This window comes from Pygocentrus nattereri, chromosome 16, assembly GCF_015220715.1.
Source record: "Pygocentrus nattereri isolate fPygNat1 chromosome 16, fPygNat1.pri, whole genome shotgun sequence".
In the NCBI taxonomy this organism is placed as follows: Eukaryota; Metazoa; Chordata; class Actinopteri; order Characiformes; family Serrasalmidae; genus Pygocentrus; species Pygocentrus nattereri.
This window is the reverse complement of record NC_051226.1, coordinates 34,256,438-34,271,998: the sequence shown is the minus strand read 5'-3', so window position 1 is coordinate 34,271,998 and position 15,561 is coordinate 34,256,438. Positions and strand designations below refer to the sequence as shown.

The 15,561-nt window shown below is 42.1% G+C and overlaps 1 protein-coding gene across 8 annotated transcripts in view; it reads right to left on the bottom strand.

The window, feature by feature from the left end:
* LOC108413069 (transcription factor 4) overlaps positions 1 to 15,561 on the bottom strand; it is a 296,629-nt gene that overhangs the window by 142,158 nt on the left and 138,910 nt on the right. For all 8 annotated transcript variants that reach the window (XM_037545968.1, XM_037545971.1, XM_037545969.1 and 5 more), the window contains one exon: positions 6,505 to 6,566. In XM_037545968.1, the coding sequence (XP_037401865.1) occupies positions 6,505 to 6,566 (62 nt within the window). The remainder of the gene's footprint in view (positions 1 to 6,504; positions 6,567 to 15,561) is intronic.

The window sequence follows — 15,561 nt, the reverse complement described above, 5'->3', positions numbered from 1 at the left end:
AGATCTGACCACAGAAGGCACACACACACATACACACGGCTCTGTGACGTATAAACCCTGTATTTGGCAGAGAGGCCGGTTTTGGGGATTAGCTCTCGCTGGTCTTCCCTGCTGCCCTCAAGACCCCTACACACACCAAGGTTCAGCTCTGACGCCTCAGGGGTCTATGTGTGTGTGTGTGTGTGTGTGTGTGGGGTCTGTCCTCCTGCTGCTAATCCCAAAGTTACCCATCACCCAACAGCGCCCTGAGCTCGGAGCCCCTATCGTTTCTAGCCCACCCTGCTGGAGGGACGATCTAAAGGTCACACAGAGGTCACGTCATCACTGGCTGCCAAGGCCAAGGGCAGCAGCCAAAGGTGTCGGAGCCAAAGGTGGCAGCTTTTCAGCCCAGCCTGACCCTTACACACTCCTCTCAGCACTCAGACTCATGCACCCATTCACACACATTTACCTTGTTACCCTGTTCTTCAGTGCTCAGGACCCCCATGGACCCCCACAGAGCAGGTACTATTTGGGTGGTGGATCATTCTCAGCACTGCAGTAACACTGATGTGGTGGTGGTGTGTTAGTGTGTGTTGTGCTGGTCCGAGTGGATCAGACACAGCAGGGCTGCTGGAGTTTTTGAACACTGTGTCCACTCACTGTCCACTCTATTAGACACTCCTACCTTGTGAGTCCATCTTGTGGATGTAAAGTCAGAGACAACAGCTCATCTGCTGCTGCAGTTTGTGTTGGTCATCCTCTAGTCCTTCATCAGTGGTCACAGGACGCTGCCCACAGGACACTGTTGGCTGGATGTTTTTGGTTCTCAGTCCAGCAGCAACACTGAGGTGTTTAAAACTCCAGCAGCACTGCTGTGTCTGATCCACTTAGACCAGCACAACACACACTAACACACCACCACCATGTCAGTGCTGAGAATGACCCACCACCCAAATAGTACCTGCTCTGATCTTTGAAGAACAAGCACTAGAAACAGATGGACTACAGTCTGTAACAGTAGACCTACAGAGTGAAACAATATGGTCAGTGGAGCTGATAAAATGGACAGAGTGTAGATACAAGGAGGTGGACTTAATGTTGTGGCTGATCAGTGCATATATATACCACATAGAGTGGGCTAAAGGGGTATAAAGCCCCCCAGTATAGGGCTATGAAGCAATGGAACTGAGCTCTCTGGAGTGATGATGGAGCTCCATGCAATACCTTTGGGATGAGATGGAATGATCCACAACTGACCACCCAACATCAGTACCTGCCCTCAGTAATGCTCAATCAAATCCTCATAGCAATGTTCCAAGCATTCCCAGAAGAGCAAAGGCTGTTACTGCACCTCTGACTCCCTTTAGATGGGCTACAGTCTCCGAACCTGCACACCAGCAAGGTGGAACTACAAGGGAGGGGTTTCTAATAAAGTGGCCGTGGAATGTAGCTTCAAGAATCTCTCTCTGGAACGCCATCAGCACACACAGCCCAGCTCCGGCAGCTCCGACGGGCGACTCATCATGCTTGGGCACACGAGAGATTTGGCGGGATCCCAAATCGGCGGAAAAGGCCAAAGCCGAAGCTCCGCCAGGTGCACGGGGACGATTTCATTATTCATCATAACTCCGGAATAATGCATCTTCTGCCCGAATCAGTTCCAGTAGTGCCCCTAGTTAGAAAACAAACTCAGAGCAATAAAAGACAACTTCTGCAATCCGGAATTTATAAGGGAGACAACACGGTATTCCGGATGACGTCTTTATGAGCAGGAGCACTGACTGAGATCTAAACAAGCAATAAAACGTGGTTTAAAAAAAAGTTCCCAAAGCCGTGAGGGTGGGATGAGGGTCCCCTCCCTCAGGGCAAAAGTCCATGCTGATGAGACTTAAGCCCGTCAAGTTTAACCGCTGCTCCCCTGAGGATTTCAGGGCCTTTTTTTCCCCGGAATGCCACTTCGGTGCCAATCATGAACGAAATGCAGTTGCACAGTGGCATACTCTTACTGACGGCTCGGTCTTGTCAGCTTGTCAAAGAAAGATTAATTTCAAAGCCGGCTAATTTTTCACGAGTGACAAGACCCCAATTGACCCCTCTTTCAGTCTGAAAGCACCCCCTACGGAAAATACGGGATAGTTTTTCAGATGTTGGTGACTACACAGCTACGGCCTGCATGTTTTCTTTTCTTTATTTTTGACTATATGGAAGTAAACCATTTTTGCCGGGTTGTTGTTCAAAAACAACAGCTGTGTGAACATCTCAGGATGAACCGATCATGGTCCGAAAGTTCTTGGGATAAGACCTTCTTGCTTTAACTTACATTAACAGTTAAGAATGGTTTTATCCATCGTCTATGAAGTTACCGTTTTGGAGAAGTTTTGTTTAGACAGTGACAATATGGAATTAGGCAATGAGCCATCAACAACAGCAAGAATCATCTCAAATATAAATGCAGCCTTTTTTTCCAGGAAAACAGGGAAAACAAAGTAGAGAAATCCAGGGAAGACGAATCTGCATTTGTGTTAACGGCAACTAGCAGCAATTAGCTCGCTACATGAAACTGCTCTCAAGACAAAACCTAGCATCTCCAAAACGGTACGTGGATTTTCAGGGTAATTTTGGACCATTTCTGTTCATTTATTATGAAATTTAAACACAATTCCAACTTTTGAAGTTACACAAACAAGGGAAAAATGGCAAAAATGGATATACAGGACAAAAGGGACACAGGAAGGTGTTTTAAAGTGGGGATGCTGGAAGTTTCAGCAGCACTTATGTGATGTAAACATCAACATTATGCAAAAGTTTGGCTTTTTTTTCCATTTCTGTCCATCAAACAGAACATGCCATAATGCTGTTATGAGGCAACAGATGACAATATTCAAACTATTTTGCCATATTTTGGTATTAAGTTTATGATTTATTTTTGTTTAGGACTAAATTTCAAAACTTTAGATCAAAATGTGATGTAATGTCATAATTCAGTGTGTGAGATGTAAACACAGAGATTCAGTGCGGTCTGGTGTGAAGTGGTTCAGATGTCTTTACAGTGGTGGTGATAGGAAGCAGGCGTCTCCATGACTACAACACTAACACAGTGTTGTTTAGTATTTACTATGCAGAAGCACCCGTGAACCCACACGAGTCTTCTGAGTTTCATATGGAATGTTGTTGATGGGAAAAAAAGCGGAAAATCTGAAATAATACGTTTTCTTTAGGGACTATTTTGCCTCACAACGCCTTTCATAGTACGTATCCTTCCACCATGAATGGAGTTTAAGGCCAAAACCTTCTCAAAACGATCATAAAACAGAGTCTCAGTCATCAGGCAGTGAATTCACAACCACTTCATGTAGTAACTTTCTGTGAGGGAGATTTAGAGGTGGATGTCCGGTTCCTACCGCCACCACTGTGAACGGTTCTGACTCGGCAAGTTTCTATGAAGGGCACATTTCACAGCAAACCGCTCTGAACGACTCTGTTTACATCTTAACCGCTTAATTGGGAAGAAATCTTGAAAAAGCTGTGGAATTCCTCCTTTAAATGATGAAATACATACATTAAAGCACATGTCTCCAAATGTTTGGCTCCTACTGCAAGTGATCTGACCGTCAAAGTCAATTCACACTTAGCCTTCATCAGATATTCCCAACTGATCCGATCAGGAAGCTTCTCTCTGTCAGATCACATTGCAAAAAAAATAAATAAATAAATAAAAATTGAGAAAAAAACTCAATATCTACAGATCAAACTCCTCTGTTTTGTATGCTATATGTGACACTGTAACACACAGCCGGTTCCATATGCTTCCTCAGATGAACACATATGGCTGGTGAGAAAACCTACGAGACGGTCTACACACACTTCCGAGCCGCATACATTCAGATATTTCCATTACCATAACACATTAAAGAAGCCACCTGTTACCAGCGCCGGCCACGCAGCACACAAACGCCTTTATTTATTCACTTCTCTCTTCCTTATTTTAATATTTCTCACATGCGGAATCTGCTCTGTACCGAAAATAACTTTGCGGGAAGTTAGAAGCATAAATAATAACACAGAGCAATTGTTTCGGGAAAAAAATATCAAAATCAATATTCACCCAAGTTTGCTCCATTTCCTCTGAATGTAGACGTTTGCAGCTTTTTTTAGTCTTGTACTCGAGCTATGAGGCTAAGACAGCTAAGAACTAACTACCCCAGTAATTAGCATGATGCTAACTGTGTAAAGCATCAAGCATGCAAGCTATCTTAAACAGAATTGCATGTCTGTAACTGATAGTCCATTCAAACTCTCTATTATAGTAATTCTCTTTTTTTTAAGGGTTAAATTCTTGAAATGCCCAGTGGAACTTTGGCCAATAAAGAACGTTTTTTTTCTCTGTGGTGTCTAGGTAGATGTAGCTAAGCCAGTTCTCCTATTGGTTAGGACTTCAGGAGCTGAAGAGAAGGCCTAACGTATTCGATTAATCAGTATAGCTGTGAAGTGAGAGAGGAACCAACCAATCACATTTTGATTTCCAAAAAATGTTGTGACCAAAAACATCACTCAAGTCCTTCTGGAAGCTCTGGATATGTCACTGACTGAACATAGGTAGCAGTTACATTCTGGTGCCTGACAATTTTCCATTCCACCTTAAAAGCTGTAGCAGTTACGTTCTGTTACCAAACAACTTTCCATTCCACCTTAAAAGCTGTAGCAGTTACGTTCTGTTACCAAACAATTTTCCATTCCACCTGTTCATAGGAATCACAAAGTGGCTCAATTTAACATCAGATTTACTAAGACTGCAGCTTATTGCGCAATTTCTGTATAGCCCCACCCACTAACTAATCACGTGTGAGGTCTAGGGTTTAAAATCAACCATCAACAAGCTGGAGACTAAACAGGAGTTAAGAGATGAAGAGATCAGCCTGGAAAAGGACGGTATGGCCACTCTAGGTAAGGGGAGAGGACCTGCCCGAGGTGGAGGAGTTTAAGTATCTCGGGGTCTTGCTCACAAGTGATGGGAAGCGGGATCGCAAGATCGACCACAGACTGGGACAGGCGGCAGCAGTAATGCAGTCACTGTACCGGACTGTAGCGGAAGCTGAGCCATAAGGCAGAATGTCTGTCCCCATCCCAACCCTCACCTGTGGACATGAGCTTTGGGTAATGACCCAAAGAGTGAGATTGCGGATACAAGCAGTGGAAACGAACTTTGTTCGCAGGATGGTGGGCTACACCCTACTTGACAGGGTGAGGAGCTCGGTCATCCAGGGAGGAGGTCAGGGTAGAGCAACTACTCCTCCGCATTGAGAGGTTGAAGTGGTTAAGGCATCTGATTAGGATGGCCCTGGCCACCTCCCAGGGGGTTTATCAGACATGGCCTACTGTGACGAGACCTAGGACCCACTGGAGGGATTATATCACCAGGTTGGCCTGGGAGTGGTTTGATTTAGTGATCCTTTTTAGTCCCACAACAGCGTAATTTCACCTCCACATTTAACCCATTCATGCAGTGAAACACCACATACACACTACTGAGTACACACACTTGCCTGGAGCAGTGGGTAGCCCTATCAGCAGCACCCAGGGAGCAGTTGGGGGTTAGGTGCCTTGCTCAAGAGCACCTCAGTCACATACTGTTGGCTCAAGGGATCGAACCGGCGACCTTCCGTTTACAGGGCTGGTTCCCTAACCTCCAGCCCCGGTTAAGATGATGATGATCCCATGAGGGATCCCCCGGAATGAGCTGGAGGAAGTACTCCAGACAAAGGGTAGAGTCTGAAACAAGAACAGCAACAACTGCGTGCGGCTATTGCGGCTACACCGTTGTCTATTTTGCACTACACCCATGCCTGCACCTACAGCTACCGTGTTATTCTGATGGACAACGGTCTTTCCGCTCATGTCGGCGGCTCCGTCTAGCCGCTGCAGCCGAAGCCGATGTCCAAGAAAATCTCTTGACAATGCATCTTTTGAGATGCTAACGCCAGTTTACTTAAAACCGGCTACTGCAAGTAAATCGAGTGCAGCTGCACTTCCAATAGCTCCATCCATTTTCGACTTGGTCCTCCAATGTTTTGCGCTGCCCTCCTTCCAAAGCGGAAGAGAAGCTTTAAGCATTTTTCCATCTGCACGTTTAGGCTAATGTGGTGGTCTCGTCTACATCGCAGACGGGCAAAGTGAAGCAGATTTGCAGGTGAAACTGCTGCAAAAGTTGGAGCGCATCGGCCCCGTCTATGAAATTCTGCTGACGAGGCAGCACATACAGTTGCTGCTATGGAAACCCCACATACAGTTGTATGCAAAAGTTTGTGCGCCCCATGGTCAAATTACATTACTCGATTTTCTAAGTGTATGTATTTAGTTTACGCATTCAACTGTTATTTTTCAAAAAGAAACAATGGATTCAATCCTTCTGAGATGCTCCCTTTTGGTCATAGCCCAGTGACCGCAGTGACCATCAGCAGGTGAAAGTGGAAATCGTGACCGTGAGTCTACGTTAAAAAAAGTGGAGAGAAAGCGGAACGGTACCTGATGGCAGCCGTGCAGGTTTGAGTCCCGTCCGTAAGAGTACGGCGCTCTCTCCGATTTACCTGTTGAGAGAGAGAGAGAGAGAGAGAGAGAGAGAGAGAGAGAGAGAGAGTCAGTCATTAGGCAGCAATTTAACACCTGCAGCTGGGAAGCACAGCGACGTTTTAACGCACTTACACCCTAAAGCCGAGCCAAAGAACGATCTCAGCGAAGCGAAACACACCCACAAATTGTTACCTTTAAACGTAGAATAAAAACGTTCTCGTCCAAATTGCACCTGGTGTCATTATAAAAGGTGTTGCCACAGGTTGGGAAGATTTTGCACAACAAGTAGCAATCATGGTGAAGGTGAAGGATCTTCCTAAAGTTCTCAAGGAGAACACTGGTAACCGACACTCAAATGGAAAAAGTTTCAGAGCCCTTGCAAAGACCTTCCAGAAACATCCCTGTCAGAACAGTAAGTTTGATCTTATGCAGGTGGAAGTTCATGGAAGCACAACTAATCGTTCCTAGACAGGTGTTCCAGGCAAGATCTCACTCCGAGAGAAGGCAGCAGTTCCTTAAACTCTATAGATCAGCTCCTCATGTTTGGAGAAAGAAAGGTTTCTTGGATAATCCCAAGAACATCCACAGTGAAGCATGAAGGTGGCAGCATCACAATATGTGGTTGTTTCTCTGCAAATGGTTATGGAGTGGTGTCTATACAGAACCTTATACAAAACATTACAATGGCAATCTTGTATACAACAGAAGAACGCTTTTTGGTGCTATTTAGAACCATTTTCAAAAAGGTTCTATACAGAACCATATTCAACACCTTCTCCTTCTCCTTCAACCTGAAGCTCTAGCTCTAGAAAGAACTCATAGATGTAAATAGTTCTGCAATTGTTACAATGTCAAGCTTATCTATAACAAAAGAACCCCCTATTTGGAGCTATATATAGAACCATTTTCAAAAAGGTTCCATACAGAACCACATGCAATGCATTCTCCCTTAATCTAAAGAACGATTTAAGCATGAAGTGGTTCTACATAACACTCATGGTTCTAAATAGTTCCGCTATCGTTTCAACGTCAAGCTTACATACTGTACAGCAGAAGTTCCCTTTCTGGTGCTATTTAGAAACAACTCATAGTTCTAAATAGTTCTGCTATCATTACAATGCAAAGCTTATCTACAACAAACAAACCCTTTTTGGTGCTACACAGAACCATTTTCAAAAAGGTCCTACACAGAACCGTAAGCAGTGCATTCTGTCTTAACCTGAAGAACCATTTAAGCATGAAGTGGTTCTGCATACATCTCATGGTTCTAAATAGTTCTGTTATTATGATGTCCATAACTTGGACAGACAAGATGCTGCGATGGTTGTCAGTAATACAAAGGTATGTCCAGGTGCCCACCGAGGGTCTTGCAGTGTAAAATGAATGGGCAGAGAGGGAGGACGGAGGTTCATGTGGACCCGGTGATGTAGACAGAGATAGATGTTCTGCACTCACACCCAGAAACAGAGCTTTATCAAACCCTCCAGTGGAGGCACTTAATTATATATGAACACATGCTGCACTGGAAGCTGGATTCAGAGCCAGACACACACACACACAGACACACACACACACACACACACACACACACCCCTAAATGAGACATAAACTCACACAATGTTAATACTATACAAGATTCCCTTCATTTAAAGCTATATACCATATATACACCAGTTACTACCTACACATCAATACATAACCTATATACTAAAATACATAACCCATTCACAAATACATCACCTCTATACTGATTCATAACCCATACACAAGTATATAATCTATTCACTGCCATATAGACCAGATCATAATAACCAATACTAATATTATAATATTCAACTAACACATGACCTCTATACTAATTCACTCCCTTTACATTAATACATAACCCATATATATATATATATATTACTAAAATTAACCTTCGTATTAATACATGACACTATGTAAACTATTCAAATATATAAAAGCATACAAGCTAGTAATATATAACCAGTTCACTTATAGTCTATACATACTAATATATAACTCATGTTTCACTATATGACCTATACATGAACATATAACCTATTCACTGATATATGTTGCCTATACACTGATTTAAGAACTATGCACTAATATATAACCCATATTTCAACATATGACCTATATTCGAATACATAAACTATTCATGGTACATGTTGCTTATATAATGATATATGACCTATATAGTCATATACAATCCATCTTTCAATACATGATTATACATGAACATTTAACCTATAAACTGATATATAAACCAATATATAGCCAATATAGTAAAACATAACCTCTATACTAATAGATAATCTATACGCTGTACTAATATATAACCAAATCACTTACATATAACCTACAGACTAATACATGAGCGATATGGCCTATACACTAATACATAACCTTTTTACTTATATATATATATATATATGTATACATACACACATATACATATATAACAGGTTATCTAAAATATAACTTCTATAATAATTTATATATATATCATATTCATTAATATGCAACTTATATACGACTTACACACTAACACAATCTATTCACTGACATATAAAACACGCAATAATACATAACCAATGCACTATTATATTACCTACATATTAATAATTAAACTATTTACTAATATCAGCCATTCACTAATTTATAACCTTCATGCTAATATATAACTTACACTAATATAAAACCTATTCACTTGGATGTTAGCCATACACTAATATTTAATATAGACTAATCATTTTGATAATTGGCAATATCAAAAGCAAGCTGTCATTTCATATTCTTAATTTTCTGGCTTGAAGCTCACTGAAACAAGACTGTCTACCTTCGATTTATACCACTATTGTGTGTGTAAGTAAAGGGCAAATTTGATTCGACTTGAATTTGACTAGAAATGTTATATATTTGCTGTTTTTGTCATTTTTTACACTTCAAAACAAGCAGAAAACCCATACAGAATGGAAATGTAACTCATTATGTACTTGATTATGTAATTGCATAGAAATAAATAAATATAGATAATGGTGCAATGTGTAAAAATGTTTTTTTCCCCAGTTAAACTCCACGAATAGGGGATTGCAAAAGCCGGAATAATGCTACTCGAGTGTAACGCAAACATTATATAACACACACACACACACACACACACACACACACACACACACACACACACACAAACAGCTTAAATTCAATGCAAGTTTTGTCCTAACTGCAAAAAAAACCCACCCATCTGTTTACACTGCAAACACAAATCTACTTCAAAAACAGCAAACAAAAAAACTCTGATCACGGAAAAGTGCAAGGCAAGACTTGGAATGATTTACAGCGCATTTCTCCAACACTCCAACAGTTACTCTTCCTCCGATATCCCTCTTTCCTGGCCTGCCACTTTTCACTAGCACACCAAATCCACGTAAATCCGCACATCTTCTGCTCTGGAAGTGGGAGTGAAGTCCGGCTACAGCGTGGAACAGGACAGGAACGCCCCGGACCGCCACTGCTGCAGCGAAAGCTCGCGCATTTGGAACAGATGCTGAAGACCAGACTCTCTTTTTTCACCCTCCTGTTTTTTCAGTGGAAAACGAATAAAGCAGCTCAAAGCCAGGCAAACATGCATCAGTGATCTGAGGGCGGTGATTCAACTCCGCAGATCTCAGAACATTAAAAAATGATAACAGACTGTAAAATATACACAAACGTTTTGGCCAGAGGTTATCATTTTATTTGTTTGTTTATCTATGCTTTCTAAAAACAGGATCTTTTCATGTTACAATGGTTTGATGGTATCATTTGAATAGAAATTTATTTTAAGAGGAAAGTGAAAACACTCAGCTTGGTCTTCTTTGCAAAAGAGCTGAAAACTCTATAGGCCCTGGAGTACACCCCTGATGCACACCAAACTCTTGTCAATACTTTTCTGTTGCTAATATTTTGGCCAAAATAAAATTCATAGGCTTTTTATATATTTATTAGCAAATGATGTTCTTGTCATGTCATAATGGCCTCACGTTACCATTTGAATGCAAAGTTACTTAAAGAGAAAGACGTAATTCATTACGATCTTTTTGTCAAATTGGTGTAAATGTTATCCTTTGAATGTAAAATTATTTTAAGAGAATCATGGAAACACCCACCTCTTTACAACTCGCCAGGACCTAGAGTACACCCCTGATGCACGCCAACTTAATTATTTCCCACTGTTCATGTGGCCAAACGAAAATTCTCAGGCGATTCATTTATTCGTTATCAGATTACGATCTTTTCATATCATAACGGTGACACGTTACTACCTGAACGCAAAGCTTCTCCAAGAGAAAATGTAAACACCCATCTTGGTCCTTTTAAAACCTCATTTGGACCTACAGTACGCCTCTGATGCACGCCGACTCTTAACGATTCGCATTCCATAATCTGCTTACCATTTTTGTTGGCTAATATAAAATCGCTGCATGGTACATTATTATCTACTCAGCTGCAGAGCTTATTTTAAAACTGCCTTTCTGTAATAATACAAATTCCCTCTGGTATTTGCCTTTCACTCGACATGCACCGCTAAAATCACCGGTCATGCTATTTCTCTGACTCATGCTGAAGTTCCCCCGACTAAGAGGGCGTCCTCAGGACACGAATGACAACCTCTTATTAAATAAAAGTCCCTGTTAGCCGCGAATAACAGCGTTAGTCACAGATAACGCAAAATAAGGGCTTGCAGTCCAGACACAGCGGGCCATTCCAAGCAGCCTTTGACGAGCAGTGAAGACCTAGGCAGAAGTTGTTTATTTATTTATTTATCTATCTATCTTTAGATGAATCGGATTATCATGAGAATTCACCGGCGAACGCAACAGCAGGCTGGGTCAGCGGTTCTTTTTCTCGATGTTGTTATTTTCTTGGGGTTTGAGAACGAAGGTATTCTCGAGAAAAAAAAGCCAAAGACAAACAACAGCAAACATTAAAAAAAAAAAAAAAAAAAAATCCGCACAGCAGTCTTTGTGTCCAGCTGCGGATCATCTCTGTCATTAGTACGTGTTACTCTCGCTGCGGATATAATACATGTTCCCACCGGAAAAAGTGCTGACACAGAGAAAGCAGAAGTTGCGTTTCTGCTTGTTTCGGTCCTCCAGATCATTGCGCTAATAAATCGTGTTGACAAAAATGAAGATTATTTTGGCTTTATCACATTTATCCACACGTGTACGGCTTGTTCCGGGTCCTGTTGTGCCTGGGGGGGGGGGGGGGGGGGGATGGGGGTGCTGGGGGGGGGGGGGGGGGGGGCGGAGGGGGTGGGAACGGGACCTCGGCTCGGTTCGCCAACGGAAAAACAAAAAGAAATGAAATGTAGGCTAAAATCACGCTGGATGGTCTTTAAGAGGAGTAATTACGGCCTCGAGGGGGCCGGGATGAACCCTGCTTTTTACGCCAAGCTGCGATCGAGGAGGCAGAATTAACGCAGAAATGGCACCTTATCGGTCCCGCGGAAGGTGCCGCTCATAATCGTCTTTCAGATGAGCTTAGCGCGAATAACATGCACACCGACACGCGCACACACACACACACACACACACACACACACACACACACACACACACACACACACACACCTCACCCAGTCAGAACTTAGACAGTGCCAGACTTTTCAACCCGGGGGTGGGTGGTGGGGGGGCACGGAGAAAGAGAAAGAGAGGTACCCGAGATACAGTCTCCTTGAGACGGCGTCACATCACAAGACGGATGTCAATCAATCACTGAACTGCTACGAATTGAGAGCTGTTTCGTTTACAATGGCAACACTTATACACACACACACACACACAGAGGTATCTATGTAGGAAATGTAAGAAGTACACAAAACAATACATAATTAATGTGAGACATGTGGGTCGATACGTATGTGTGTGTGTGTGTGTGTGTGTGTGTGTGTGTGTGTGTGTGTGTGTTTTAAATGAGTTTTAAATAGAGGAGAAACACACAGGGTGAGTCAAAAGTCACAGGACACCGTTTTATTTCATTTTTTATGCTGTCACAAGCCTCCACGCTGCGGTGCTGGAGGCGGATTTCCTCAGCTTTGTTTGAAATGACCCCGCAGATAAAAGTCGATCATAAAATAATAATAAAAAAAGCTGAATAAAACCTGTCCTGTGGCTTTTGACTCACCCTGTATATTTGAAATGTCCCACATTAATTATGTATGCGTAAGTACCTTTACGTAAACTATATCGCTGTTGTCAGAAGAAAAACCTCATCTCTATCGTATCGATACTTGACAGGAGAAGGAAATAAACCGACTTTACTATTAATGGAAGTCAATGGAACCCCCCCCATGTATATATATATATATATATATACACACACACACACACACACACACACACACACACACACAGCGTCCTATATATAATGATATGTCTTTATACCATCGCAAGCGCCTATGTAATAATAATAATAATAATTGGTACTTTATTTATTTCATAGATGTGAACATCTGTATGTAATAATATGTCCCGTGTGTGTTTATATGGACATAAGTCTTATGCAGAAGTCTGAGCACCCTGGTCAAACTGCATGCTGTTGATTTGCTGTGTAAACAAGTGACCACGACACAACTCCGCACACTTTAAAGCACAATTACTGCTTATTTGCTCAATTGAACACATTTGGGGGGGGGGGGAGGGACTAAATATATATTTTTAACTAATATATTAAGGTCAGCACATTCTGCCAAAACATCGTGTTCACTGATTTTCACTCTGAATCAAAGTCCTGACACTTTTGTTTCGTTCCTATAAGTCCGCCCTGCTGTCCTGAAAACGTGCAAATACCAACACACACACACACACACACACACACACACACACACACAGCTGCAGCGAGATCTCGCAGCGAGGAGTTTAAGCGCTAATGGCAGCCGCTCGGCTCCAGAGAGCCTGAAGACGAGCCGAAACTCGGCAGCACAGAAGGCCTCGCCGCGTCAGACCGGTGAACGTAAGATAGCCGTCAGAGGCCGAGTGGGCGGGAAAACAGCACAATAACACGGCGCTGCACCGAACTGCCGTTCAATTCCTAAGATCAAAAGGACCCTGATACAGTCTTCCTCACCAACGTTGGACACGTTCTCTCCTCCGACAGGCGGATTAAAGCTGCGTCGCTCGAAAAACGACAACCATCTGCCGTTCATTAATGCCTTCTAATAATATATACCACCACTCGGGAGGCAAAATAAAAGCGGGAGGCGCAGGTGAGGCTGTAAACTGGGTGACGATATGAGCTTTTATAAGGGCATCTTCATTAGTGGGACTGACAGAAATACAAGAGCAATAGTGAAATTAATGTAAAGGGAAATGATGATTTTATTCGCACGTTCTTAAATGACACTAAATAAATAAAGAATAAAGGAGGGGGAAAAAAATCTGCACACCTCACATACATATATATAAATATACATATACATACATATATATATCTTGCTGTTGTCAAAACCATGTACCTTCAAAATGATAACTTTACAGGAGAAGGAAAAAACCTACTACGGTTTCAATGCAAGTCAATGGAACCAGACGTCTTTCCGAGTCAACCTGGGCCATTTCTTTTGGTCCGTTCTTCATGAAATTTACACACAATGTAAAGACCATCAGGCCTTTTCAAAATAGGTCAAAAACAGAAAACGGGTGTAATATCTTAGATTTTATTTTCATAACCTTTATAAGCCCTTGGTGCATATTATAATGCTATTATCTATATTATGTACTGCATAGTCTGTTTATTTTCGCCTAATTCACTGCTTTACACTGGAAATGATGTTCTGTGATGTTGAATTACTCGCCGGACGAACTGTGTGCATTGAAAAGCATCGTTTCTTTATGAACGAACAGAAAAACGACATCATCCTCCGTGGCTGTCAGCGGCAGCGCGGCCTCCAAATGAACAGCCGTGAGTAAGAAAGCCTCCTGACGGCGAACGGCTCGCCCTGTTTTGTTCTCTCGGCGTCGGGGAGAAAACAAATATGGAACGGCTCCAAGTTGCCCTGGCGGCCTCCCCCTTTTTAATCCTGCTTAATATTTGATGCCTCGTCCAGGCGCGGGAGCGCACGGCGCGCTGCCTCGGGGAGGGAGTCCTGCGGTCAGAGCGCTGCCCTGCACACGCTGACCCCTCAGTAAGACGCACGACACGGACATCATACACACAAACACACATACACACAGCATCACACCCAGCTCACGGTGGAAGTCTCCGACCCTCACCGAATCCTTACAAAGTGATTCAGTGAATCATGTGATCACCATTTGATTTGATTCTTTTTGCTCAAAAGGAAAAATACAGTGAACGCAGGGAACGTCGGCACTGTACTGGAACAGACCAGAGAAAACACTACAGTGAGATGTTTTTTTTTTTTTTGTAGGTAAATCGTGTGAATTTTAATGAATATTATAATGAATATTATAATGAATATTATAATGGATATTACAATTGATTCTGAAAGTGAATCCCCACTTCCAAAAGATATTGGAGTATATATACGTCCGCTTTTAAGAAGCATTACAAAACACCTCACAGACCACGGTCCAGTCCATTTTCCCTTTAAGTGACCTTCACACAGTAAACATTAGCACAGCATTAGAATTCATAGCACTTCTATTACGCAGACGTAAATGTGGGTAAACAGAATTTGAATACACGTTAAAATGAGATTAAAATGTGTTTTCTTAATTTTTTTAAGTGAAAATAACTTGACACATCCACTGCTTCCGCACATTTTAATGCATTTTAATGGTTAACATATTTGGAACATTTCATATTTTATGCTCTATTGTTTGAAATTTGACCGGGATACTTAGAAATATTTCTTTTAATCGTTTTTCAGTTTTTGACATCTTTTGAAAGCGCCTGTTGTTCTTTACATCGGGAGAAAACCGTATGATGAACGGACTAACAGAAAGGGTCCAAAACGACTTGGAACGACGTCTGGTTCCATTGACTTCCATTAGAAGTGAA